Source organism: Astyanax mexicanus, chromosome 9, assembly GCF_023375975.1.
Source record: "Astyanax mexicanus isolate ESR-SI-001 chromosome 9, AstMex3_surface, whole genome shotgun sequence".
Classification (NCBI taxonomy): Eukaryota; Metazoa; Chordata; class Actinopteri; order Characiformes; family Acestrorhamphidae; genus Astyanax; species Astyanax mexicanus.
Genome location: NC_064416.1, coordinates 12,415,057 through 12,439,959, shown reverse-complemented (window position 1 = coordinate 12,439,959; position 24,903 = coordinate 12,415,057). Strand labels below are relative to the sequence as shown.

The window sequence follows — 24,903 nt, the reverse complement described above, 5'->3', positions numbered from 1 at the left end:
ACAGAATCCAGAGAGGCCTTTCGGACTATACAAAGTCATATTACTGAGTTACCTTTGTTTAACTAAAGATGGTGTCTCATTTTCATTAATGCTCAGCTCAAGCCCTGATCTTATTACATTAAACTCTGCCAAGGTCAGCAAAATATGAGTAGTCCATCAACACTACCCACTGCCACTGCTGACAGTTCATATTATTTTGTGTATCTTTTTTTTTTTTTAAACCTCATATTTTAAACTCATCAGGAGAAAAACAGGGCACACATGGGGAATAATAACAACAACAACAAAATAACACTGATTAGGGGATTGAATATAAACAATTTTATTAATAAATGGATCTAAAGTGTGTAATGTAAATACAAAAGTTGTGGCATTGTATCACTTGCATGAAACGTTTTGCATGAAAAACGTATATAAAACTACCAGCTTTCTGACATCAACATAAACAAGTACAGAGAACAACCAATTAAAAACTTTATTTAACGTTTGTAAAATAACCTGAACCTGGTTAAACCATAGAACAGGAACCACACACACACAGACACACACACAGACACACACAGACACTCACACTCACAATCAACTCATAGTCCTTGTTATCTGCTGCTTTAAGCTTTGGGAGCAGGAGTCTGGCTGGCAGTGGCTCCTGAGACTTTGTCAGTGATCACAAAGTAGTTCCTTCCTTTCTGAGTGATGGAGGACAGCAGGGGAGTTACAGGACCTTCAGCCATGCCTGTCACACAGACACACAACAGGTAAAGAGTTAAACAGTGAGACAGCTAGGTATCACACCTCTGTCTCAGCAACAAGGACAGATCAAAGTCAGACATGCTGCTTCCACTGCCACCACCTGGTGATGATCAGCACTGCTAGAAGAACACAATGTCCTTTTTCTGTAACCTTTCTGTTAAACGTATCTACACATTACACATGAGCAACTGACTGACTGTATTACAGTATTACTACACTAATATATAACTATATATAAGGGATTGCAGTGGTATATCGTTGTTAGGTATACCATGGTATTAAAATCGATGGTAATCGTACTGTAAAATGCTTATAGATTGCTTAATACATATCTACGGAAAAAATGCAACCACACAGAACAATGCACCAATTTAAATTTAACAATCAAATAGGCCTGTCACATACATTGATAAAGATATAGAGCTATCTCACAATATATAGATATGACCTTGATCATTTTTACCATCTCAGATAATGCCCTTTACTGTGTGTTCCCTAATATGAAAAGCCCAGCAGTGTTATTTTGTATATATTTTATTTATTTAAGATATTTTAAGCTGTTTATTATAAACAATTCCAATGTCTGAATACTCTTAATTTTTAAAAATTGAGTTGATTTAAAAAGGTGCTGTTGCATTATTTTATAACATGTTATCAATATATCATTGGCATCAAATGCAGTGTCTTTAAATTTAAATACTATTACTTATCATAATCATTTCAATAATTGGGACAATAGATTATTCAGTTACAAATAGTTATTGTGATAGGCTAACAATTGATTAACTAAGAAATCAGATTAATCCACAACAAAATTAATAATTAGCTGGAAATAAGATGATTTAAATAGCTTTACCTAAAATGCAGCTTTCTTATTTATTTATGTATTTATTTATTTTCAAAAGAGACATTTTACCAATACTCCTGCTAATAATATATTTTAAACTATAGCAAATCTTTTGTTTAACAAAAATACCCTCATTTATATATATAAGGGTCAATGTATAATAATAATAATAATAATAATAATAATAATAATAACAACAACAATAATAAGAGAAAGAATTGCGATGAAACCGTCCACTGTGATTTTCTTTTTTTTTTTATTGTACCTTAAATTATTAATATCGATACAATGCTGCTATGTATTGCATAGCTTGCCACTACTATCTGGACTCTACTAACCTGTAGAGACACAGTGACGGAGGGACTCCAAGATGTTCTTGCTGGAAAACTTCACCACCCCTCTGAAAAGTTCATCACCATCATTAAGCGTGTTGTTGCTGTTGCCCCGGTATCTTGTTTCAAGCTGAAAGGGGCGGGTAGGAGAACAGATACAGGTTCAACATCATGTCATCATCCTTATTTTAATGAGAACGCAGGTCTCTCAAGTATAATCCTCTTAATATGCTGGAAATAACAACCAGCTAAATCACATGGCTTACCAAAATACAGCCTAAATAAAGTGATTAATAAAAATGGGTGAATATTTAACTTATTCTTTCTTTCTTTAGAGAATTTTTCTGCCTCACAGTCAGTAAAGATGTGAGGGTGCTCACCATAAATAAGTATTTGTTTGTTTATGTGTGACAGTAAATTTAACCTAAAACACACTTCATTTGTCATTGCACTTGTACAAAGAAAAATGCATGTATTTTTGCATATCCCAGCTCTGAAGGACCTCAGACTTGCTATAGCTGCCTCTGGAGTAGAAAGGATATGACCCATATATTAACAAACAAAAATAATGTGTCCTATTAATCATGATACTAATTTAAGATAACCCTTAGCACTAGCAACAGTGGCATGAAAAAGTATCTGCCCCCTTAAAAGATACAGATTTCTGATTATCAAACAAACTTTACCATCAGACAAATATTACCTGAGTAAATATTAAAAGCAAAAATTATTTCATTACTTAAAAGAACTGCAGGTCTCACTTGCCTCAGTTAAGGTCATAATGATTCAATAATAAGAAAGAGACAGAAATGGAATCCTTAGGAGAGTTCCTAGGTAACTGAGATGCTGTGGCATGATTTAAAACAGTGCTCGAAACCTTCCAACGTGGCTAAATTAAGACAATTCTGCAAAAAGAGTGGATCAAAATTCAGAGACTCAAAAAGACTCATTACCAGTTATCGGTAAAGCTTGATTGCAGTTGTTGCTGCTAAGGGTGGCACAACCAAGTTATTAGGTTTAGAGGGCAAACACTTTTTTACACAGGGCTAGATTGGTTTGGAGTTTTTTTTTCCCTTTAAAAAAATATAATTAGAAAAAAAAAATTATTTACGCAGGTTAACTGTCTGATATTTGTTTGATAATCAAAAAAATAGTGATTATTTAGAATATAGTTTGACAAAAAAACAAAAACAAAAGAAATCTGAAGGGGGCAAATACTTTTTCACACCACTGTATATGTGTGTGTGTGTATGTAGTGAATTAACAAGCAGTGAGACACACCTTGTACACAGCAGTTTCCAGCTTTGGCAGCACCCCACACCCAAATGCCTCACAGGCCATCTGATGTCTGCCTTCAGAACTCTCAGCATGTTCTCTTTCAATGTTAGGATCTGTGTTGGGAAAAATATTTAAAACTAAAAACACAACCTACACTTTTTTTATTTGTTGATTTTTTTCATCTTGTAAAAAACTTTGAGCTATATTTTATTGCTTGATTGGTGTTATAAGAATGAGATGAATATTATTATTATGTAATGAAATTAAAAATCTAGGTCCTAGGAGGATAAAAAAAAAAAGATATTAATCTCTATATTTAGCAATTTAGCGTAAAAAGGTGAAGGTGCATACGTGAAGGAGGTGCATTTCTTTCTTTTAAAGTCCTCTCCTGATTGGTTGGGAATACCTGAGAATAAAAACAGATCAAATAATTTAATTAGGGGAAAAAACAGAATAATTTTAGCAGTAGGTAAACGTGGTGTGAATCTACAATACCTGCTGATACTGCTTCATGAGAAGGTCTCTCATCGCAGTGAGGCTTCTAGAACTCAGATGGCACTCTTTGATAGACACATGTCTAGTGGCCAGAACCAGAGCCTGCGGGTCACATCAAAGAACCCCATAAATCAGACTGTCACACTGTAGTAGAAGCAACATGTATCAGTTTATAATCACTCAGTGGGTCTGACCTGGTAGAGGAAAGGCCTGTGTTTGGGCGTGACGTTATGAATGAAGACGTAGGAAGACTGCAGATAATGCACGAGGTAAGTGGGTTTGAGGTGGTTGGGTTTTCTGAAGTTGTCTCCCCACGCGGTTCGGACCCAAATGGCACCATCCTCAAGTTTCTTCATTCCAACAGAGACCTGTACAAACAAAATATTCAGAGACAGTACAAACATGTATCATGCTGTAAATGGTAAAAACAGTGCAAACTGTGCAGATATTGCAAATAGAACTGTCTGGACACCAATTCAGCCCAGACGTAAAGAAAAGTAAAACTCTAACTGGACTTTTCATTTACCTTTTCTTTAATTAAGCAATTAAGATGCACTTTTCCAAAAGCACCATGTGGCCCTTGTTTTAAAAGGAAATTTAAAAAATGTACCTGTAGTATCTGCTGTTGCTTTCCACCCACTCAAGCCAAATTTGACCAAACCCCAGGGGTTATATCGTGAAGTGAACCTAACCGTACATTTTGTGAAACATTACACATCTAATGGTAAGCCACTGGACCCAAAATTTTACATAACTTAATGTTTAAGAGTAAAACTTATACATTTAAGATGTAAGATTTAAGATTTTGATTAGTAGAAATATTAAAAGATTAGGAATCAACCTTTAAACCTTCCCTAAAACTTCAAACTGCAATTTACTAGTACAAAGGCCAATTAAAGTTTGGAATTAAATCTCTATTTTTGTACTCAATATGTCATGTAAAACATGCCATTACCAATCTATACTGTAATTCTAAATAGAATTACTATTTGGAATGAAGATGTGTTAAAATCTGAAACTGCACAAATCTTAAATGCACATTATAGCTAGTCAAAACAAAATATCATAAAATTGGCATTCATTTTAGTATTCATTTATGGATGCACATTTTAAGAGTCAGAATTACAGTGTAATTACAGTTTCTATTATTTAAAAAAAACAAACAAACAAAAAACGATTAGATTTTTTTTCTTTTTTCACAATTATACTATATAAAATGATCAAGTTCTGGCAATGTGTCCAGTCAGAATCTGCCACTATTACTACTATTAAAAGTTTTCACTGATTGCATTGTAGGTTACAGGCAGATCTGAACCGATTTGCATTACATTTTATAGACTGTAAGAAAGGAATGAGCTGGAAATGTATTAAATGCTGCTTACATGCTGAACAACATCCTCCAGGTGGGCGATAAAGCTCTCCCGAAACTGTGTGAAATGCACAGACAGCGCATCATCTGTGGAAAAAAGAAGGGAAGTGCTGGTCATTTAAACAAGCTTCCGAAAAAATAAACATAAAACCTGTTTATCTGTTACAGCCATGAACTCACCTTCTGCTTGAAATAGCTGGCAGGCATGCCATGTTCCTTGATTTGGATTGTGTATGTGATCTAGGATTAAAAAAAAAGGTACACAACCACTTGAATAATCAGTTATTTTGGCAGAACATTACATATATATAGCTGGACTGCATTGACAACATTTTTATCACATTAAACGTCTTCATTTTAGTCAACATGATATAATTTTATCACAACATAAAACCACGACCCGTGTACATAATCACGTTATGATAAAGCTGAATGATACAATAAGAATATTTTATCACAATATTTACTGACAAAATGCATCAGTAGAGGCAGATTATTTCTACACTGTTATTTAAGTTGTGTCAAGTGACGATATCCTCAATGTAGTTAATATGACAATATTATATAAATCAACACAAAGCCACAGGATAAGGAAAAGTCACTCACAGATCATCTCCAGTTTCGTCACATCTTTTAAGCTCACCCTGTTTTCCTGAAAAAAAAAAAAAAAAAAAAAAAGCTGTCAACATTTCTTGTCACATAAGTTTCTCATTCAGTCTGGTAGATTTATAGCTAATATAGGTAAAAACTAATATTCTAACTAATATTCAATCTCTGCAAAACTTGTTCAGTAACTCCAAAATTGCTAACGTTCGACACACCTCATTGTACATTTAAAATGAAAGACATTACATCTATAAAGAAACACTTGCTGAATTATGTTTTAAACAAAACGTGTTAAAGAAACCAAAATATGTTTTATACTTTAGATTTTTAGTATCACATTTATCTTTGAGGACAGATCTGCACACTCTTGGTATTTTAATCTCAGATACTATGTCAACATGCTCAGACACTAAGACATGTTGTGAGTTTTTAAGGCATTATTTTGAGAATATCCTAAAAGGAAAACATGCTGAATTATTTTTTAAAACAACAGATCTGCACACTCTTGGATTTTAATCTAAGTGTCTTCATGAGGTATAATATTTTGACTGGTACTGTATTTAGGTTATGTGGATTTTTTTTACAAATAGCAGATGGCAAAAGCACACTGATACCAGTTAGTATAATATTTTGCTCTCTCTCGTTTTCCGTTTAATCCCGTTCCCATATATGGGGCAGGGGCACTAACTACTTTTACTTCATTAAAATTATTTTTATTTAGCGTTATTAGGAGCAATAAATCATTTCTTAACTAATGACCAGGTTAAGCCATCTGAAACACGCTGCTCTTGGAAACCACAGTAAACAAAGCGATATAAAACTATTATCTGGCTTTTATACAGTTTTATTTCAGTTTTAGTAACGCTACCGTTAAACAACCTTACCTCACATCTGGATACGAGGTTTTCCAGGAACAGCCATTTGGGTTGGGAGTAATTCAGGGAGTGCAGCTGATCCTCAGATAAACAGTTCCAGGATCGGATAATAGTCTCCAATCTCTTGCTGGGAGTTTTCCTGATAATCCGCTGTAGAATAGATCTCGCCTGTTCATCCATCTCCTACTGAATTAACCTACCTCTAACCCCCTACAAAACCCCCTTAACTCATAAACCTGCTCTACAATCCCCCCTAAAACACTATAAACACCTTTATAACTACAGAATCACTCCGCCCGCTACAGCAACAACAACCCCTACCCAACCGCCAAACAATTCAACCGGCCGCTGTAAAACTGTGTTTAACGGCCGATCCTGAATCAGCGCAGAGAGCCAGACTCTCCGTTCACCCGATTCACTGATAAACAAAGAAACTGATCCCAGATCATCGTTAAAAAAATACACACTACGTCACTGTTGTACGTCAGAATACGAACCTTCCCGTTTCAAAATAAAGGTCCACATAAAAGTCCTAGGCGTGCACTAGCTAATATCGACGCGAGCTATAACAAACAAACAAACAAACAAACAAATAAATTAATAAATATTTGCTGCGTATCATCCAATTAAACACTCTCTGTAATTCAAGTCAAGTCAAGTAGTTTTTAAATGGACAGTTGTGTCACTACTCTTTAACAAGTAATGATATCATCAATGTGCTTAAAAAGTATACTGTCGTTATGTTAAGAACAATATGACGATACTATAACATATTGTCATAGTGCCCGCTTATATATTTATATATAATAAAATTTCAGATTAAACAAATGCAGCATATGCAACTATTTGCACATTGTACATATGCAAATAGTAAACAATTACAATAGTTTTTCCTCAATTTGCAGCATATCATCAAATTAAACACTCTCAGACCACATTATTCATATGCAAATAGTAAACAATTAAAATCATGAATTAATATAAAAACTGAAGGTAAACAATTAAACAATTACAGACATTATGGAAAAAGAAAATACAGGTATACATACTAAAGAAACAGATGCAGAATTACTAGAAGGATTATATGATCAGAAAACAAAGGGAAAATGACCCTAAAGAAATCAATAAAATTTGTAAAAATATTTGTAAAAAATAATTTTTATCACTTTTAGTACACTGATGGAGGTTCTAGAATCAGCAGAGAATTTCTTTAGAGGAACATGCCCACTTGAAAATCTTTATCTGGTGTGTTAGACCATTAAAAAGAATGGGTTTATAAAGAACAATTAAGCAAAAGTATAGTTTATAAATGCCTGACAATGTGTATATTGAAAATTGTAAAACATCTTTTCCACAACACAGAACAATATAAAATGTTTCAGTACAGAAGACGTTTAAACTAAACTTAAGTTTTTTAAACTCAGTGCTCTGGCTGTTAATCCAGCATTAATTCAACAACCAGTCAGCTCACAGTAACAGTAAAACCCGTTTACTGAAGAAACGTAGACATATACAGGTAAACATTATTTGCATTTAGCGACACATTTTAATATACTTTCCTAAATTTAAAGCAAAACCCTGGACAAGTATTAAGAGTTTTAGCTGTTTAGCTCCATTCACCCCCATTCACTCTCACTCTCACTCTCGGCCTCCCACTAGCGGTTTCAGTAATGTTATTAAATAATGGGGAAATAGGAAGTTGGCAGGGTCTCCATAATAGGGATACAGTCAAGAAAAATAAACATATAAATAAATAATAATTAGTAGCAGTTGATACACATGTGTTAATAGTTTTAGGTTTATTATTTTCTGTATAATAATTTTATTTTGTTAAGGATCCCAATAAAAGTCCTTGGTTGTATAATACTTAAGGTCGAGAATAGGTAACGTTTAATAAAAATATTGGTACATAAATAGTAACAGATCATGATTTATGGCATTTAACGCGTACTCAATGTAAAGAAAAGAATTAATTTAGTAATTGTTTTAACATTATATTAATATAAAATATTATTATAAAAGGACTGAAGTTCCGCCAATAAGAGTTTCAAAATAAGAGTCCTGGGTCATTTAAAACGCAATATTCTTGAAAACCAACGAAGAACCACCCTTGTAGATAAATAAATTATTATTATTAATAATTGAAATCTATTTGTGGATATGTAAAGCTGTATTATTCTTTATTCATTAATTTATTAATTTTACTATTATTTTAACTGAGTGGTGGTGCTGCCATCTGCTGGCCGAGATATCAGCGGACTCACCTCTGCTGTGGTTTAGTGTGAAAACAGCGTGGCTACATTGTATCCAGGTTAATGTATTTGATCAGCGCGGCCTGATAAAGTATATCTGCTGGAGAACATCAGGTCTGGATTTAATGCTTAATTAACACGGTAATTACTCAGCTCTTTATTTCACTGGTGTCAAGGTATCTACAGAATCTGTGTGTAAACAGTTCAGTGCAGTGTTTGTATTTTACTGCATTGTGGGTGGGCTAGCTTAGCTATGCTATTGTTTTTATTGTTGTTATTGTAAAAGTATGGTAGTTGTTATGTTGGTCTGAACAACATGCTGATGTTTTAATAATATTTTAGACCACAGACGTTGAGGTCACAGTTTTGCCCTTGTGCTGTTACGTCATATTACCTAATAAGTCAAGGTGGTGTTGGGTTTATGGTGGTAGTTAGCAGTTTGAAGTATTTAGCAGCTCAACTGAATGGACATTGAAAGTACATTTAATGATTAAGGAAACCCTACATTACTGTGTAAGCATTGTGATCATTGTAGTATCTGCGCTAATAGCAAACAGTATCGGTTACTGTTAAAATTTAGACACTGAATCAACGTTCATTTAAAGGTTTTAAATGGTTGGTGCTCTGAATTTACTCTCGCAACACATGGCAAAAGGACAGTTGAATTAGCATTCATTCCAAATCATCACTGATCATCAGTAAATTTTACATTTCATGTGTAAATCAAGGGAGAGTGGAGAGACACACACTTCAAGCTGCTTGAGATCTAGTGTAAAGTTTCCACATTTAGTGATGGATTGGAGAGACATGTCATCTGCTGGTGTTGATCCACTGTGTTTTATTATCAAGTCTAAAGTCAGTGCAGTTTTGTTTTCCCGGAAACTCTTACAGCACATGCTTCCCTCTGCTGACAACTTTTATGGAGATGTGGATTTCATATTTCAGCAGGACTTGGCACACTGCCCACACTGCCAAAAGTACTAATTGGTCTTATATAATATTTAGATTTTCTGAGACACTGATGTTTGGGTTTTCATTGGCTTTAACCCATAATAATCAACAATAAAAGAAATAACCACTTATAATAAATCACTCTGTGTGTAATACATCTATATAATATATAAATTTCATCTTTTCAACTGAATTACTGAAATAAAGTAACTTTTCAATGATATTCTATTGTTTTGAGATGCACTACTATAAGTGTGTAAATTCAGAGCCACATCCATTCAAGACCTTTAAATAAAAGTTGACTCAATGTCTGAATTTCAACATTAACTGATGCCTGTGGAGTAATGTTAAATAAAGGTTGTTTAAAACTCCTCTTCTCATCATCAAGCTTAAAAGATGTAATGCAAGGATTTATTCAGTATTTTTTTATTATTAGCAGGGTCACAGTGCTTTTAGACGAGAGTTGCTCCCCTCAAATGACTATAGTTATTATTATTTAAATGTCAATTTCCACACTAGAAGAGCAGAGGAAAAGTTATAAGAATAAAATATAATCAAGATTAACAATATAATACAATATAAAACTTTAATGTTTAATCCATGTTAAATCAACATAAAAATAGATGTGCACTAGTAAATTAATTGTTGATTAAACATACACTGAACAAAAATATAAATGCAATGCATTTGCCCCAATTTTTTTTATGAGCTGAACTCAAAGATTTAAAACTCTTTCTATGAACACAAACTGCCTTTTCTCTCCAATATCCTTCACCAATTCGGTCTAAATCTGTGTTAAGTGAGCACTTCTACTTTACTGAGATAAACCATTCACCAGTCACAGGTGAGACATATTAAGATGCTAATTAGACACAGTGATTATTACACAGGTGTATCTTGGGCTAGCTACAGTAAAAGGCCACTCCAAAATGTGCAGTTTTACAGCATTCAAGTCAGAAAAAAGTCAGTATCTGCAGTGTAGATTTTTGTTCAGTGTACTTTTACTGTCTGGATCAGCTGAACTTGATTTATTTTAATTGAGTAGCTAGGTCAGTGTATTGTTTATTAGTTCAATTTACTCACAGTTTGAAGCTAAATTGGAATATAGAAAATTGGGTGTAACATTAAAACATAAAAAATATATATATTTTTATTTAGTATAGTGAAGACAATGTTTTTTTTTTTTAAATCAACTTTTCCATATTTTGTATTAATTAATTTCTGTGCCTCACAATCAGAATTTTAGGATTTATTTTCCTTTTTTTCAGTTTTTGCATCTTCTAACAAAAGTAAGTCAGATTACACTATTAGAAATCATAAATCAGAAAATTTAGAAAAGATTTTTCCACAAATACTATTTCTAAAGGGTAGAAATGAAAAAGAGATAAAGGAAAAAATGGATGAAACCACATTTCTTCTTTACTGTATTAAATAAAAAATATATAATAATGCTTATTTCCCATTTATAAGTTTAACACCCAATTTTCTATTGGCAAATTTACTCTCAAATGTTTATAAAATTGAACTGCTAAACATTACACTGACCACGCTACCAGCATATTCTGTATTGCAGATTCAGTCAGTGTAATATTTTATGTCACGGTTTTCCAACAGATGAATCACTAGTATGTTCAGAGAACTGGGCGTCCTGCTCCAGGGCTGTGAACCATGTTAAAAGCTGTTTGACTGTTAGTTAACTCTTTGTTAGTCTAACACACTCTACTCTGCTTTTGTTCAGGTAATAAGAAAGGAAGACTCCAACATGAGTGATGGGATGGGATGGGGAGGCTGTAGTATCCTTTAGCAGTGTGAGGTACTCTCTGTACACCGATCAGCCATTACATTAAAACAACCTGTCTGATTATGAGTAGGCTCCTTCTGAGCCTCCAAAACATTTCTGACCCATTAAGACTCAGACACAACTGGTGGACAAAGTGCACAGATTACATATTTGAGTAGAGATGGCTATGATAAAAAAAAAAAATAGTGATGTCAATCGTTAAAAAATGTAATCAGATTAATCACAACAATATTCTGTGATTAACTGAGATTATTCGCACTTGTTCTTCTTAAGATTCAAGTTTTTTTATAGTGAATATTTAAATATAAATAAAAGAATGAATGTGTAAGAAATGTAAAATGCAATTATATTTATATTAGTGGTGTCAATTAAAATACTAGTGTATATACTTATACTATGATTGAAGGGAGATAAAACCAACGTGGAGCGCTGGATTTAAGAATGCATGATAAATTAGATTGAGGAAACTTTTTTTTTATTTAATTGTAAACATCTCAGCTTGCTAGTAAGGATTTCTAGCTTTAGAATTAGAGCTTAATTTGCTTATTATAAAAGGGCGTTTTTACACCTGTATTTGGTTTCTATGGTCCGGATCAGTTAAAGAGTTTGTTAACTTGAAGCATTTTCTCCCTCTGATTGGTCAGAGCTTCCTGGCGCAGGAGCAGGAAAGTAAATATGGAAGATTATAGATTCTCTATAAATAGAGAAGATTCTGTGCTCCAGCACGTATATTTGTGCAGTGTGAGGCTGCTTTAAAACAGAGTGCTGGAAAAATGCAGCTGTGCTTTCAAAACACAGTGTTTTCAATGAGCAGTGAACGCAGCACAGATTGCGCGTGTAAACAGCATAAAGCAGCAGAGACAGCATTTGTTCATAGCAGTGTATTATAAATATATTTAATAGTTTGGTCGGATCAAGACCAGATTATGTTCTGACAACAAGTGAACCGCTCCAGAAAAAAAAAAAAAACTTGGCTGGGGCGGGGCAGATTAAGGCAGAAGTTAGGGTCAAACTGATTCCAAATTTATTAATCACTAATTAATGTTGACAGCACTAATAAAAATGTGATTAAGTAAATTAAGTAGAAGTCCCTCTTAAGACCTCCACTTAAGTTAACGTACAAAACTGTAACTACTGTCCACCATTGATGGCCTCCATAAGACCTCTGAAGGGGTCCTTTTTTGTGCTATCTAATACTAAGACTAATTTTACAGGAGATCCTTTAATAAAATAAGTTCTGTAAGGTGGGACCTTCATGAGTCCCGTCACAGAGTCTAGGACACTCTGCTCTCGTTTCCCTGTTGCTGATACTGTTCACTGCATACGGAAAACACACCACAAAACCTGTCTGATGTTTTAGAGATGCTCTCTGGTCTTGTCCCAGCCCTGGTTTTAATCTTATGGCTGATTGGTGTATACAGGGTACGTCAAAAGTCGCAGGACACTATTTTATATTAGAAACAAAATTATATACAGTGCCTATCAAAAGCTTGGACACAACCTCAGTTCTCATTCATTGTGTTAAAATGTATTTATTTTTCCTACACTGTATATGAATACTGACATCATCCAGAATATGAAGGAACATATAAAGAATCATGTAGTTACTTAAATTTTTTAAACAATCAAAATACTTTGAAGCATTCAAGTGCTCTTATCTGGGGTTAAGCTGTTAACTTGCAGTTTCTGAGGCTTGTAACTCAGATAAACTTGCCCTGTGCAACAGAGGAAAGTCTTGCTCTTCCTTTCCTTGGACAGTCCTGATGAGAGCCAATTTCATCATTACATTTTTAATGGACTTTTTTACACTTAGTTGAGTAGTTTTTTGCCATAATATGGATTAGAAAATTACTCAAATACAGCTATTCACTGTACCAACTCAACCTCTTCACAACTTTACAGCTGATGCTCTCAAACACATTAAGAGGCAAGAAATTCAAGTAATTAACTCTTGACAAGTACAGCACAGCTGTTAACTGAAAGCCATTCCAGCTGACTGAGAAAATGCCAAGATGTTCAAAGCTGTCATCTAAGCAAGAGGTGCTACTGTGAAGAATCTAAAATATAAAACAAATTCTGGTTTGTGTAACACTTTTTGTTTATTAAATAATTCCATATGTTTTTTTCTGCATAGTTTGGATGACATCAATATTAATCTACCATGCAGAATATTTTTAAAATAATAAAAAGCAACCGAATTGAATGTGTCCAAACTGTGACTGATTTTAACTCACTCTATATATGAATATATGCACAAACACAGCTTATAGAATCTTTATAGAACGGTGTTTTTAAACAGGAGTCACAGTCACAAGTAGTGCAGTTAAGTATTAATCAGGTCCGCAGTGTTAATAAATGGAAGTGTTGTGATGTTTTTGTGTGTTTGCAGTTAAAGAAGCCTTAACTCAGGATGCACTCAGATCTGTCACCCCATTTACACACAGATGAATGCAACGAACTGATAGCACATCTCAAACAGTGCCATAAGGAGGTAAAAGAACACTTAGTGTTGCCTTTACACTTTACGCCCTGTTGGTCCCTTTTCATGTGATAAATCTTTAATAAGGGAATTTCACTATTGTATAAAATTCAAGCATCTTTTTTTTCTATCTGCAGCACAATGTCCTCAGGTTCTTTGGATCGTGTAATGATTTGGATCGTGTGATGAGAGCGTGTCTGAAGAAAGAGGTGAGCCTGTGAACAAAAAGAAATCAAGAAAAGAATACTAGCCAGTAATATCATGTTTCTCCCACCACTTAGCTTTTATCTTACAGGATTTAATGTTTAAAGTTTTGTAATAAACAATAAAAGTTCGATTTTAAGAAATATATTGTGCATTGGTGTATACAACAATATACACTGCTTTGCCAAGGTCAACACGCACTAATATTCGATTGGACTGCCTTGAGCTTTGATTTTGGCATTTATTCACTGTGGCATTGTTCCGATAAGCTTCTGCAGTGCCTCAAGATTTATTTCAATCCAGTGTTGCATTAATTTTTACCAAGATCTTGCAGCATTGATGATGGTAGAGTCTGACCACTGCACGAAGTCTTCTCCATCCAGCACATCCCAAATTGATGATCTCATGCTTTCTGAACCACTCTTTCACAATTCCAGCCCGATGAATCCTGGCATTGTCATCTTGGAATATTCCCAAGCCATCAGGGATAAAAAAAAAAACATTGATGGAATAACCTGTTGGTTCAGTATTTTCAGTAGTATTAAGCCGTGAAGCAGTGGTGGAACAGTGTTTGCTGGAATGATGGTGCTCCATCTTGTACTTCTGGTATGAGTTGGGGGGGTTGGGGGAGAGTTGAGGCAGTCATTATCTTGATCTCATTTTTTTCACACCAGTGCTTTAAAATGTACTAGACAGTTATCAGGATAAACTTTTTTTTTTTATACCCTTGATTTTGGAAGAAACAATGAATACTCCGGTAACTTTGTCCATATATACTATATTGCCAAAATCATTAAATTCGGGTTTCATTCACTTCCATGGGTACAGATGTATAAAACCAAGCATCTAGTAATGCAGACTGCTTCTACAAACATTACTGAAAGAATGAGTCGCTCTCAGGAGCTCAGTGAACTCCAGCATGGTACCGTGATCGGATGCAGCACCCGTGCAAAAAGTCCAGTCGTGAAATTCTCACTACTAAATATTCCACAGCCAACTGTCAGTGATATTATAACACAGTGGAAGAGACTGGGAACGACAGCGACTCTGTGCTCTGTCAGTGTAAAATAACCAACAGAGTCACTACATCACTACACACCTCCAAACTTCATGTAACTTTAGATCAGATCAAGAACAGTACAGTGTACAGAGCTTCATAGAATGGGTTTCAATGGCTGAGCAGCTCCATCCAAGCCTTGCATCACCAAATGCAATGCAGGCAAGCGGATACTTTTGGCAGTATATTGTGTATTTGCTGCTTTCTGAATCACAGTCTCTCTTTCTCTGATCTTCTCTGCAGTATCAGGCAAAGCGGACGCAGAGTCAGGCTCATGCAGCAGAGATGAGACGGCGTCTGAAGGACGGAACTAGAGCTGAACCCTGAGCCAAGAAAGATGCTTCCCAGCATTGCAGACCAGGCTACAGTATCAACACGGTCTCATAGACTTTACTCTTCAGAGGGATCCACAGCACAGGATTCTGATCACCATGATCTTTGGATTGAGGATGAGCGCGTTAAGTGCAGTGTGTTTAAACACTGGAGAAATTGATTATCTGTTTAAAGTTATAGTTACACATTTAAATTTAAAACATTTTGCAACTAATTAAATGGATAACAGTCCCAACAAACATTGTGTGATGTGTGTGTATTGCTTGGTTCTTATACAGTCCTTTGAAATTTTTTTTACACCACATTAAAAAGTCTATTTAAACATACACAGTGAGGTCACAAATATTATGACCACCTCCATGTTTCTACACTTACTGTCCAGCTTATCAGCTCCACTGCACTGACACTGGTTGACATGGTTTTGTTGTGTGTTTGTAGTGTGTGTTTTGCTGCTGGTACAAAAGGATCAGACACAACAGCAGTGCTGCTGGGTGTCTAGGTCTTGTCTCTGTCTCGGGGTGAGGTGGGCTCTAAGACTGTGGACGAGATCGGCCGATTCAGAGTCTTCTGTCGGAGGTGAAGTTCAGTAGAACCTGAAACTTTTTTTCTATCGTTACTGAACATCAACAAATTATTCAATTCAAAATTTTTTCTGATGTTTATACATTTAAAATCTGTTAAAAAAGGGAAAATTATGAAGGCATTTCATCAGTCCTTGGTCTTTAGTTATTTTACCCCACTCCATTTCTCAGTATTGTTCAAATTTGTAAAAAAGGCATTTTACAAATGATTTTAAGACATTTTCTTGTCAATACTGTTGAAATGAAGATCATATGTCCATGTTTTTATGTTAAAAAAAGACAACACAGAGATAATCAAAATTCTGCAGTAATTGTGTCATTTATTAGATACCACTCACCCAACCCACAAAACGAAGACGAAGCATCCTACTGACACAGAGGAAATACGACTTCTAAGGCACCCAGAAATATTCCAAAACTAGCCTGAGGAATGGGAACGTTAAAACTTCTGCAGTGTAGATTTTACAGGACTGGATCAAACACATACGGTTTTTGGGATGAGAAATAAAACTTAATTCATTAAATCACAAAAAGTATTTAGAAAAGGAAATGGGTGAAGGTTCAGCCAAAAACATTAATGTTCATTTTAAAATGAAAAGAAATAACGACGCTGTCCAACGAACAACCAGTGTCTCCACTTTGGTTGTTTTTCAGTTTACTACATAATTTGAAACAAAAAACTGTCCCTTACACTGTGTCAAAATGTCTTGATGAATAGACCAATATAAATTATTCAAATTAACCTGAAATAAACTCTTTTTATTACTACTATTAAAAGTCAGAAAGGTTTTATTTCTCTTCTGTAAAGCTGTTGTTTTGGAGATATATGTTTTTTCACTGGACAGCGACGATATGGATTTTCCTCAATTTCTTTGTTTATATAAACTTTTTTTTTTAACCCCTGTGCATGTAATCTAGTAATTTTGCCAAAAATTGTACGTACATTAAACTTATTTATTAATTATAAATATATAACAGATAATCTCACAAATCATTGTATGGTAACTACAATGTAAAATTTCAATTTAATCTATGTAAATATGCACAAAAGAATGAAAATGCTCTGAAAACACAAAAGCAAAAAGTATATTCTTAAATATACTTCTGAATTCTGAATATGAACTAACGAGTCATTTACTATGTAGCCAAATGTTCCTTAATTAATTATCACAGCTTTAAACAAAATTACTCTACAAGTTAAATATTTAAGAAAGATACTCACACACAAAACAAAACTAACTTGATGTTTCAATAAATATATATCTATATTGCATACACATACCGGGCAGATTATAGAAATATTGTCATATGTCACATATTATCTAAAAAAAAAAAGAAATACAAAATAAAATAAAATAATAATAATAATATTCCTCATTTAGATGCTAAAATCAGTAAGAACAATGGAAGGAAAGCATTAATATCTTTCTAATGGCACTGCTGATCCACAGGATTGACTGAGAGATATTGTAAGATAATGTCCTGTAATTCTCAATAAATAAAAAAATAAACTGTGCAAGATTTCTAACATTACGTACTATGGCCATACCAAAAAACATACCCTGAAATATATAAAGATCTGACAAGCCACATATATATCAACAATAAATGTGCATGCATTAATCACACAATAGAACAGCATGTCACACCTTTAACACACTCTTTGCTTTTTGTCTTGTTTTTTTGTACAACGGCTGAATGTGGTAATATTTCATGTCATAATATTGTACAAAACTCTTCCCTACAATGAATTGTATTGTATATAAGTATATAAACCAGTTTACATGCAGAGAGAACATCCACATCTGCATTATTTCCACAACACCTAATAATGGCCTAATGGACGAAAAGTGCAGAAGAGACTGTAGATTAGTGAACCTACTTCAGAACAGAAACTAAAAGTGTTTTTTTTTGTACAAAAATACACAACAAAGTGTGAGATTTCATTAAACTAATCCTCTGACTATTATTTTCCTTTTTAAATATATTCACAAATTCCACAATCAAATGTAGAACTTTGCATTTCTGTTTATAGAAACCCCAGGATAGACATACCTCCTAATGGTTTTTGAGGGAAACCGACAGGCAGTAAATCTGGACTCCGCCTCAGTGCTCCACTAACCTCAAACTGTCACAGCAATGACAGAAGAGTCCTTCACCAACACACCTGACTACATGAGGCCTGCCTTCATAGCAAGACATGTGAGACAGCAGTGCATTTCCTCAGTTTGTGTACACTCATCGACCAAAAAAAAGTTGCACCTAGAAGAAATCAACCAACAGGAATGAACTTGGTAGGTAGTTTGATATTGTGAGACATTCACTACCTGTTTGTAGCATCCTTTACATCTGAAGTTTGCCAAATCGAGCAGTTCAAGAGGGGTTGCATCAAGGGTCTAATCTGGTTTAAAGTTCTGCGTTGAGTCAATATGTCATCTATTCCATAGCATGTGCAAGTGGCATACGCTGGTGTGAGCATTTATACGTCTGCATCACTCTGCAGTTAAACTGCAATTGTGAGAATGTGTAGGCGGGAACACATGCAGTTCCTTTTTTTTTTGTGAAGTTCATGTGACACCATGACATAGATTCAACAGAGAAGCATAAATTTGTCTTTTGGGATAACGCTAATCATATAGATAGGCACGCACAGGCAATACAAAGAATCTGCAAGACCTACGTGAACCAAGGAGAGAAAAACTTACGGATTTGACCCAACAGCCATGACTGCAGACATTAAGCAAGCAGTGATGCTCTCCATGAGTCATCTAGTTAGTGCCAGCACCATTGGCAGATGGCTGCGCAACGCCAACCGCCATAAACACCATGTCAACATCTCAATAGGCTGCAATGGTGTGGTGACAGACTGCCATGGGGTGATCAATATATGTGTGTGTGGTACAAAGATAAACGATTAAATGACTGTTGTCAAACATTTAAGTTTCAACGCTCCACTCCAACTGCAAAATCTGCAGCAACTACATAAGAATATATTGAAGCTGCATGGTAATATTCATCACAGAACCCCAGTAGGAACCTCTACAACTCCAAGATGAAGCGTATGGTATGTTGCGTTAGCCAACATGCCGGCCTGGCCCCATACTGGGAGCCAAATAAATATGACCAAGGGTTGGCCAATCAATATTTTAAATCATTTATTAAACACATTGCAATTTAATTATTTGTTCTGGGTGCAACCATTTCTTTGGAATATGAATGTAGATTTCTTAAAAAAAAATTAAATATGAATCAGAAGTTCCTGATAGCCTCAGAAATGCCAGACGTGTAGAAAGTCAAATAATTATTAAATAATTATTAAATAATTATGAATCCTGATTTTTCTCTTGACCAGTTTCAACAGGGCTAGGAAGAATAGAATTCAGTACACAGGTTATTGCTGTCTGAGAAAGTGTCCAATTGTGGTTAAATCAATTGAAACCATTGGTTTTCACTGAATGTATTACCAAAGAATGATTGTGAAACATTTCACAGAAGACTGTGCCAAGTCAATTATATCTATTGCATGCAACAATTAATCATAACACTGCTACAGACCACCAGATCATGGCAAGGACATGAACAAGTATGCACATACACAATCTAGTAGAGCAGTGGTTCCCAAACCTGGCCCCGGAGAACATCCTGCTCTATACAATTTAGGCTATGTTCAGATTGCCTGCAAATATCTGATTTTTGGTACAGTACAGGCCAAAAGTTTGGACATCCTCTCATTCAATGTGTTTTCTTTATTTACATGACTATTTACATTGTAGATTCTCACTGAAGGCATCAAAACTATGAATGAACATGTGAAGTTATTTACTTAGCAAAAAAGGACCTGGTCTCCACAGTCACCAGACCTGAACCCAATCCAGATGGTTTGGGGTGAGCTGGACCACAGAGGGAAGAAGGCAAAGGGCCAACAAGTGCTAATAAACACCTCTGGGAACTCCTTCCTTCAAGACTGTTGGAAAACCAAATCAGGTGACCACCTCTTGAAGCTCATTGAGAGAATGATGCCAAGAGTGTGCAAAGCAGTAATCAGAGCAAAGGGTGGCTATTTTGAAGAAACTAGAATATAAAACAATTTTTTTTTGTTATTTCACCTTTTTTGTTAAGTACATAAAACTCCACAAGTGTTCATTCATAGTTTTGATGCCTTCATTGAAAATCTACAATGTAAATAGTCATGAAAATAAAGAAAACGCATTGAAAAAGAGAAGGTGTGTTCAAACTTTTGGCCTGTACTGTATATCTAGAATGTATCCAGATCCAGAAAAATCTGAATGTTACAAATTGGATCACAACAAACATTTGGATCAAAATTATTGTAAGAGACATGTTGAAATCTAATTTGAGCGTCCAGAATGACCAAACTGAGACACAACTCATACATCAGTTACTCCTAGTAGTGATACCAAAGACACTAACAACTTAATAACTCAGCAGGATAATGCTCACCCACACACAGTAAGAATTTCCCAGAAATGTCCCAGAAAGTGAAACACTTCCTCAGCCTGCTTGGTTGCCAGATTCATTGCCAGCTTCGGCAATCTCCGGGTGTGCATCTCTGGGCAATTGTGCCACAGATTGCCATACATAATATGTATACCTCTTTTACCTATGGTGTCTCATCTGTTATAAAACAAAAACACAGCAGTCAGAACAAAGCCTTAGTGTTTTCCTGCTCAAACACAGCACCTTCAAATCAGCAGAGACTCTTAATAAAAAGATGAATCATTAAAATCATTAATTAGCTGGATTAGCTGTACTGAGAACAGGGTAAACACTACAATCAGCAGTCTGAACTTCCTCCAGGACCAGGCTTGAGAAGTACTTTAGAAGAGGAAAGACTACAAAGCAGCACACATGTTTAAAAGCAGTCATTTTCTCATTAGTTTCTCATTCGTGGTCGATAACGCCACTTCACTCTAACGTCACTTCATGTTCAACTGAGATTACCTTCAGTTACTGATGCATTGCTGTGGATACTGTCAGATAAACAGCAAAAGAACAAACAAAAGAAAACGTCCTCGTATTGGATTTGCATAGACTCATGAATCATACACGAGTAATGTATGAGACACTGAGATGTCAGTTCTTCATAAACTCTTAAATAATTCAGTGTTGAAGACAGTAAAGGTGTTGGAAGATGCTGCAGTCATCTGGAACATCTATCAATGTCAACTGAGCCCTTTTAAAAAAATAACCATATGTCGATCATTTCTCTTTTTTGGGAGAAATCTGCTATTTTCTTTACTAGGTAAAGAAGTAAAGTTTAAATAAAGCATATTTTAGTTTTTTTTTTTCATAAAAAAACATGTCCTTCTAAAAAACAAAGTGAGAAATCATAGCTATATGGTTATTTGTAGAAAGAGCACAGTTTAAAGCAACCTCAATACCTCGATAGGCCTCAATAATATGCAAATAATATGCAAACCCATCACTATTGCACTCAACTGATGCCATGCCCTATATCACATGGATAATGGACACTGGACAATGGTATATGACAGGAATGTGTTAAAAATAAAAAAGAACGATCAGTATTAATAATAATAACAACAACAACAACAACATTACCTTTGGTATGAAAATCACCCCTTCAGAGATGAGAGCAAACTCAAATCAATAATAATTATACCAAACACAAACCAACACAATCAAAAACCAACAAAAAGAAAAAAAAACAAATAATCTATCTACACTGTACACACACAACGTTATATATAGAATCATATTCAATTATTTGTTACATTTTTCTTCAAAATAATGGCTTGACTTCGAAAATAAATAAAGAATGAAAACATTAAAGGCATTTCATTATTTTTACAGGATCATTATTTTCAGTGTATAGAATGCTGGTGAGCATCACCACAGAACTTCACGCCTCTGAGAACAGGGATCAGTAGTAATAGAAAACATATAGATAATAAATATTGTATTCTTGGCTTGGTTTAATTTCATTCAAAGGATATGACATCAATATCTGCTCTACACTCCTGAAAAAAATAAAGGTGCTATTAAAGGTTCTCTGAGTGATGCTACAGAACAGTAGTAATCACCCACTGTAGTTTTCAGATGTTTACCCAGTTTACCTCAAAAGTGCTGGTCAGTTGGTTAATTAGTTCGATTAGATGTGCCTGAGGAAGTTATGACACCTGCACTTTTTAGTCTGACTAAAACAGACTCTGGTTCATTTGAACCCATGGTATGGTTCATTTTGGCTGGTGTTAACACAGTGATCACACTTGAGGGTCTAAACAATCCACTGAGCCCTGAGCCCACAAGAGTAGGCGGTCTTGGTGATTCGATCTCAATCCGACCCAACGATAAAAAGTACTCTTCATGTTTGAGCTATGCAGCTGTTCAGGTGCAGTTTAATCTGATTTATTAGCTCTGATTAATACTACAGCTATTAACTAATGCTGCTGCTGCATGCTAATTGCACTAGTCCAGGCTGAAAATACCCTGTTAGAGTTACGGGAAACTCTAAAACCTGGCAGTGGTTCTCCAGGTCCAGGACTGAGAATAACCACTATAGAACAACCAATTACGCTTGCATAAATATGACTTTAAATTGGAATCCTGATTAATTTTCACATTTAACCTAGATAACCATTAATATATTATTATTTTAATGTACGAAGAACACAGCATTTGTCTTTAATATGAGTTGCTTGAGTTGCTCAGTTGGTTCTGTGTTTGAGTTCTCTGCCATGTTGCTTCCATGTCGTAAACTGGACAAGGTTAAGCCACAGAACTACACATATATAGGGAGTTTTTTTAAGAGAATAACTCAAAACACACAGTGGGGAAGGTTAACAGCACTTTATCATAATTTATAAATTATGTTAATTATTCATTAATAAGATTAATAAATTAATATTGATTATTTTTTATTTTATTCTACTGCATCACTCAAAGAAGCTTTTGTAGCACTTCTATTTTTACGAGTGTAGGTGGAGGTGCCCAAACATGCTGATTGATCTTGGTTCCATTGAAGGGGCTGAAGCTTCATGCCGAGGCTGCTGAATGTCTCAGGCCGTGCGGACACGCTTCTGACTGAACAACTGATGGCCTAGGACGCTTCAGAAGACTGGAGGGCTGGAAGTTAGGGATCGTATCCCTTATTCTGAAGGTAGCTGAACAAAGCTTCCAGTCCTTTGGTGGAGCACCACAGCTGTTTCAGCATCTGGCATTCCTTCTCATTCACCTCCTCCAGGACAGACTTCAGGATGCTGCGCACCATGCATTTGGACTCTTCCAGAACCTATATGAAGAAATAAGAAGTTACAGTATATGGACAAAAGTATTGGGACACCTGCATAATAATAATTCTAAGCAACACAGCTTAGTGGCCAAGGTACCAAGTATGGTGCCAATAGGGTAATTTTTATCTGCTCAAAAAATACCTATTCTTTTGGCTCCACTTTTCTACAAGTACTATACAAGCTGTGTGCATGCATTTGAACATCCATGTCAATGGGTGCCAATTAGAGATTCGATTTTCTGCTCAAGCCCGAGCCTGAACTCCGGTCCCGGTCCGGTCTCCGATTTCCCACCACTTTCCTCAGGCTGGGTCAGGTCGGGCTCAAGAAAATAGTCTGTGATGTAGGCATCTGTTTTTAATGCTATTTTTAATTTATATAAAGCTATGATGTGATAATCACACTACAGCAAAGTAACAAATCAAACTGTGTGTGTTTTTTTTAAAGGTGCACAAGTTAGATTGTTATAATGAAGCAGCTCTGGGGCACACGCACACGTGAGCTCCTCCCCTTGTCCACATTACGCACTTGACTTGCAGCGCTGTGTGAAGTTTTTTTTTTTTTTTTTTTAGAAATAATAGGTCTATGCTTCTTTAGTGTTGCAATGTTAATTTACATCATTCTGAACTGATTTCGCTCATTCAAACAGCCCAACAAAAAGTTTTACAAAAAAAACAAAAAAGTTGAGTTTAAATTGGGCTTGGGCTCTTAATGACAGTTTATAGGGTGGGTCGGGACAGAACATTGGGCAGAACATGAATGGGCCGGGTTGGGCTGGATCTTTTAGGCCCAATCTAAGCTCTTGGGCCAAATTAAAGAATTGGAGTGTACTTGTTAGAAATGGTGTAACATTTGCATATGCAGTGTATTGACAGCAATGTTGCTCTTTATGCTTTGAAAGGTTCTTTAAGAAATGCCGTAAAAGTCCCAATTTTGTTTTATTAAAAATGTAAAAGATGTGATTTAAATATGCAATTAATGTGATTAACACTAAAGTAATTCTATATCTGAAGAAAAACATATGGAATTATTTAGAAACAAAAATGTGTAAAACAACACATATGATGTTTTATATTGTAGATTGTGGATTTTCTCAGTCAGCTGGAACGGTTTTCAGTTAACAGCTGAACGGAGTGACTCAGTTCGTAAAAATGGCATTTTTGGCCAACATTGTTTTTAAAGGTATCTGATTATTGTTGTATGCATGATTGTCTTGTCCTATAAAGCTTTCCTTTGGTTTTTACAGAACTTCTTCTGAAACAGTTAATTAAAGAAAATGGCACTTCTGAACAGAGCGCTAAAAGAGGTTTGCATGTAAAATAAATCAACCTTCAAATTACAGTTTTTTTGGCACCGAATGCTCCGCTCTAAAATCGAAATCACTTTTAGGGCATAAAATGGGTTACTGGGTTTCAGATACTG

At 35.1% G+C, this 24,903-nt stretch overlaps 3 protein-coding genes across 7 annotated transcripts in view; 1 reads left to right on the top strand and 2 right to left on the bottom strand.

Moving 5' to 3' along the window:
- Positions 1 to 298: 298 nt before the first annotated feature.
- cenpn (centromere protein N) lies at positions 299 to 6,950 on the bottom strand. The gene is made up of 10 exons (XM_007244011.3): positions 6,562 to 6,950; positions 5,678 to 5,723; positions 5,252 to 5,311; positions 5,085 to 5,158; positions 3,897 to 4,070; positions 3,703 to 3,804; positions 3,559 to 3,613; positions 3,211 to 3,320; positions 1,936 to 2,059; positions 299 to 733 (listed from the first exon to the last, which is right to left on the bottom strand). Exons 1-10 carry the CDS (start codon positions 6,730 to 6,732, stop codon positions 609 to 611), a joined length of 1,041 nt encoding a protein of 346 aa, XP_007244073.3. The 5' UTR covers positions 6,733 to 6,950; the 3' UTR covers positions 299 to 608.
- Positions 6,951 to 8,786: 1,836 nt separating this feature from the next.
- On the top strand, positions 8,787 to 15,868 carry cmc2 (C-x(9)-C motif containing 2). Of its 5 annotated transcripts, none has more exons than XM_049483471.1 (5): positions 8,787 to 8,918; positions 11,494 to 11,548; positions 13,977 to 14,047; positions 14,173 to 14,244; positions 15,540 to 15,868. In XM_049483471.1, exons 2-5 carry the CDS (start codon positions 11,518 to 11,520, stop codon positions 15,621 to 15,623), a joined length of 258 nt encoding a protein of 85 aa, XP_049339428.1. In that variant the 5' UTR covers positions 8,787 to 8,918; positions 11,494 to 11,517; the 3' UTR covers positions 15,624 to 15,868. The 5 variants fall into 5 exon arrangements, with proteins under 5 accessions (XP_049339428.1, XP_007244074.2, XP_015459967.2 ...); XM_007244012.4 differs by having other exon boundaries at positions 8,787 to 8,945; XM_015604481.3 differs by lacking the exon at positions 11,494 to 11,548 and having other exon boundaries at positions 13,946 to 14,047.
- A 642-nt stretch (positions 15,869 to 16,510) lies between these two features.
- LOC103036561 (chromodomain Y like 2) overlaps positions 16,511 to 24,903 on the bottom strand; it is a 63,240-nt gene continuing 54,847 nt past the window's right edge. The window contains exon 7 of the mRNA XM_007244014.4: positions 16,511 to 23,483. Within this exon, the coding sequence (XP_007244076.2) occupies positions 23,325 to 23,483 (159 nt within the window). The 3' untranslated portion in view covers positions 16,511 to 23,324. The remainder of the gene's footprint in view (positions 23,484 to 24,903) is intronic.

Coding starts and splice junctions, on each gene's coding strand:
- cenpn (XM_007244011.3), bottom strand. CDS start 6,732: ATGGATGAACAGGCGAGATCTATTCTACAGCGGATTATCAGGAAAACT. Junction 5,159..5,251: donor CCAGCTATTTCAAGCAGAAG/GTGAGTTCATGG, acceptor TTTTTTCCACAG/ATGATGCGCTGTCTGTGCAT. Junction 3,614..3,702: donor TCATGAAGCAGTATCAGCAG/GTATTGTAGATT, acceptor TTTTATTCTCAG/GTATTCCCAACCAATCAGGA.
- cmc2 (XM_049483471.1), top strand. CDS start 11,518: ATGAGTGATGGGATGGGATGGGGAGGCTGTA. Junction 11,549..13,976: donor GATGGGATGGGGAGGCTGTA/GTATCCTTTAGC, acceptor GGATGCACTCAG/ATCTGTCACCCCATTTACAC. Junction 14,245..15,539: donor GAGCGTGTCTGAAGAAAGAG/GTGAGCCTGTGA, acceptor TCTTCTCTGCAG/TATCAGGCAAAGCGGACGCA.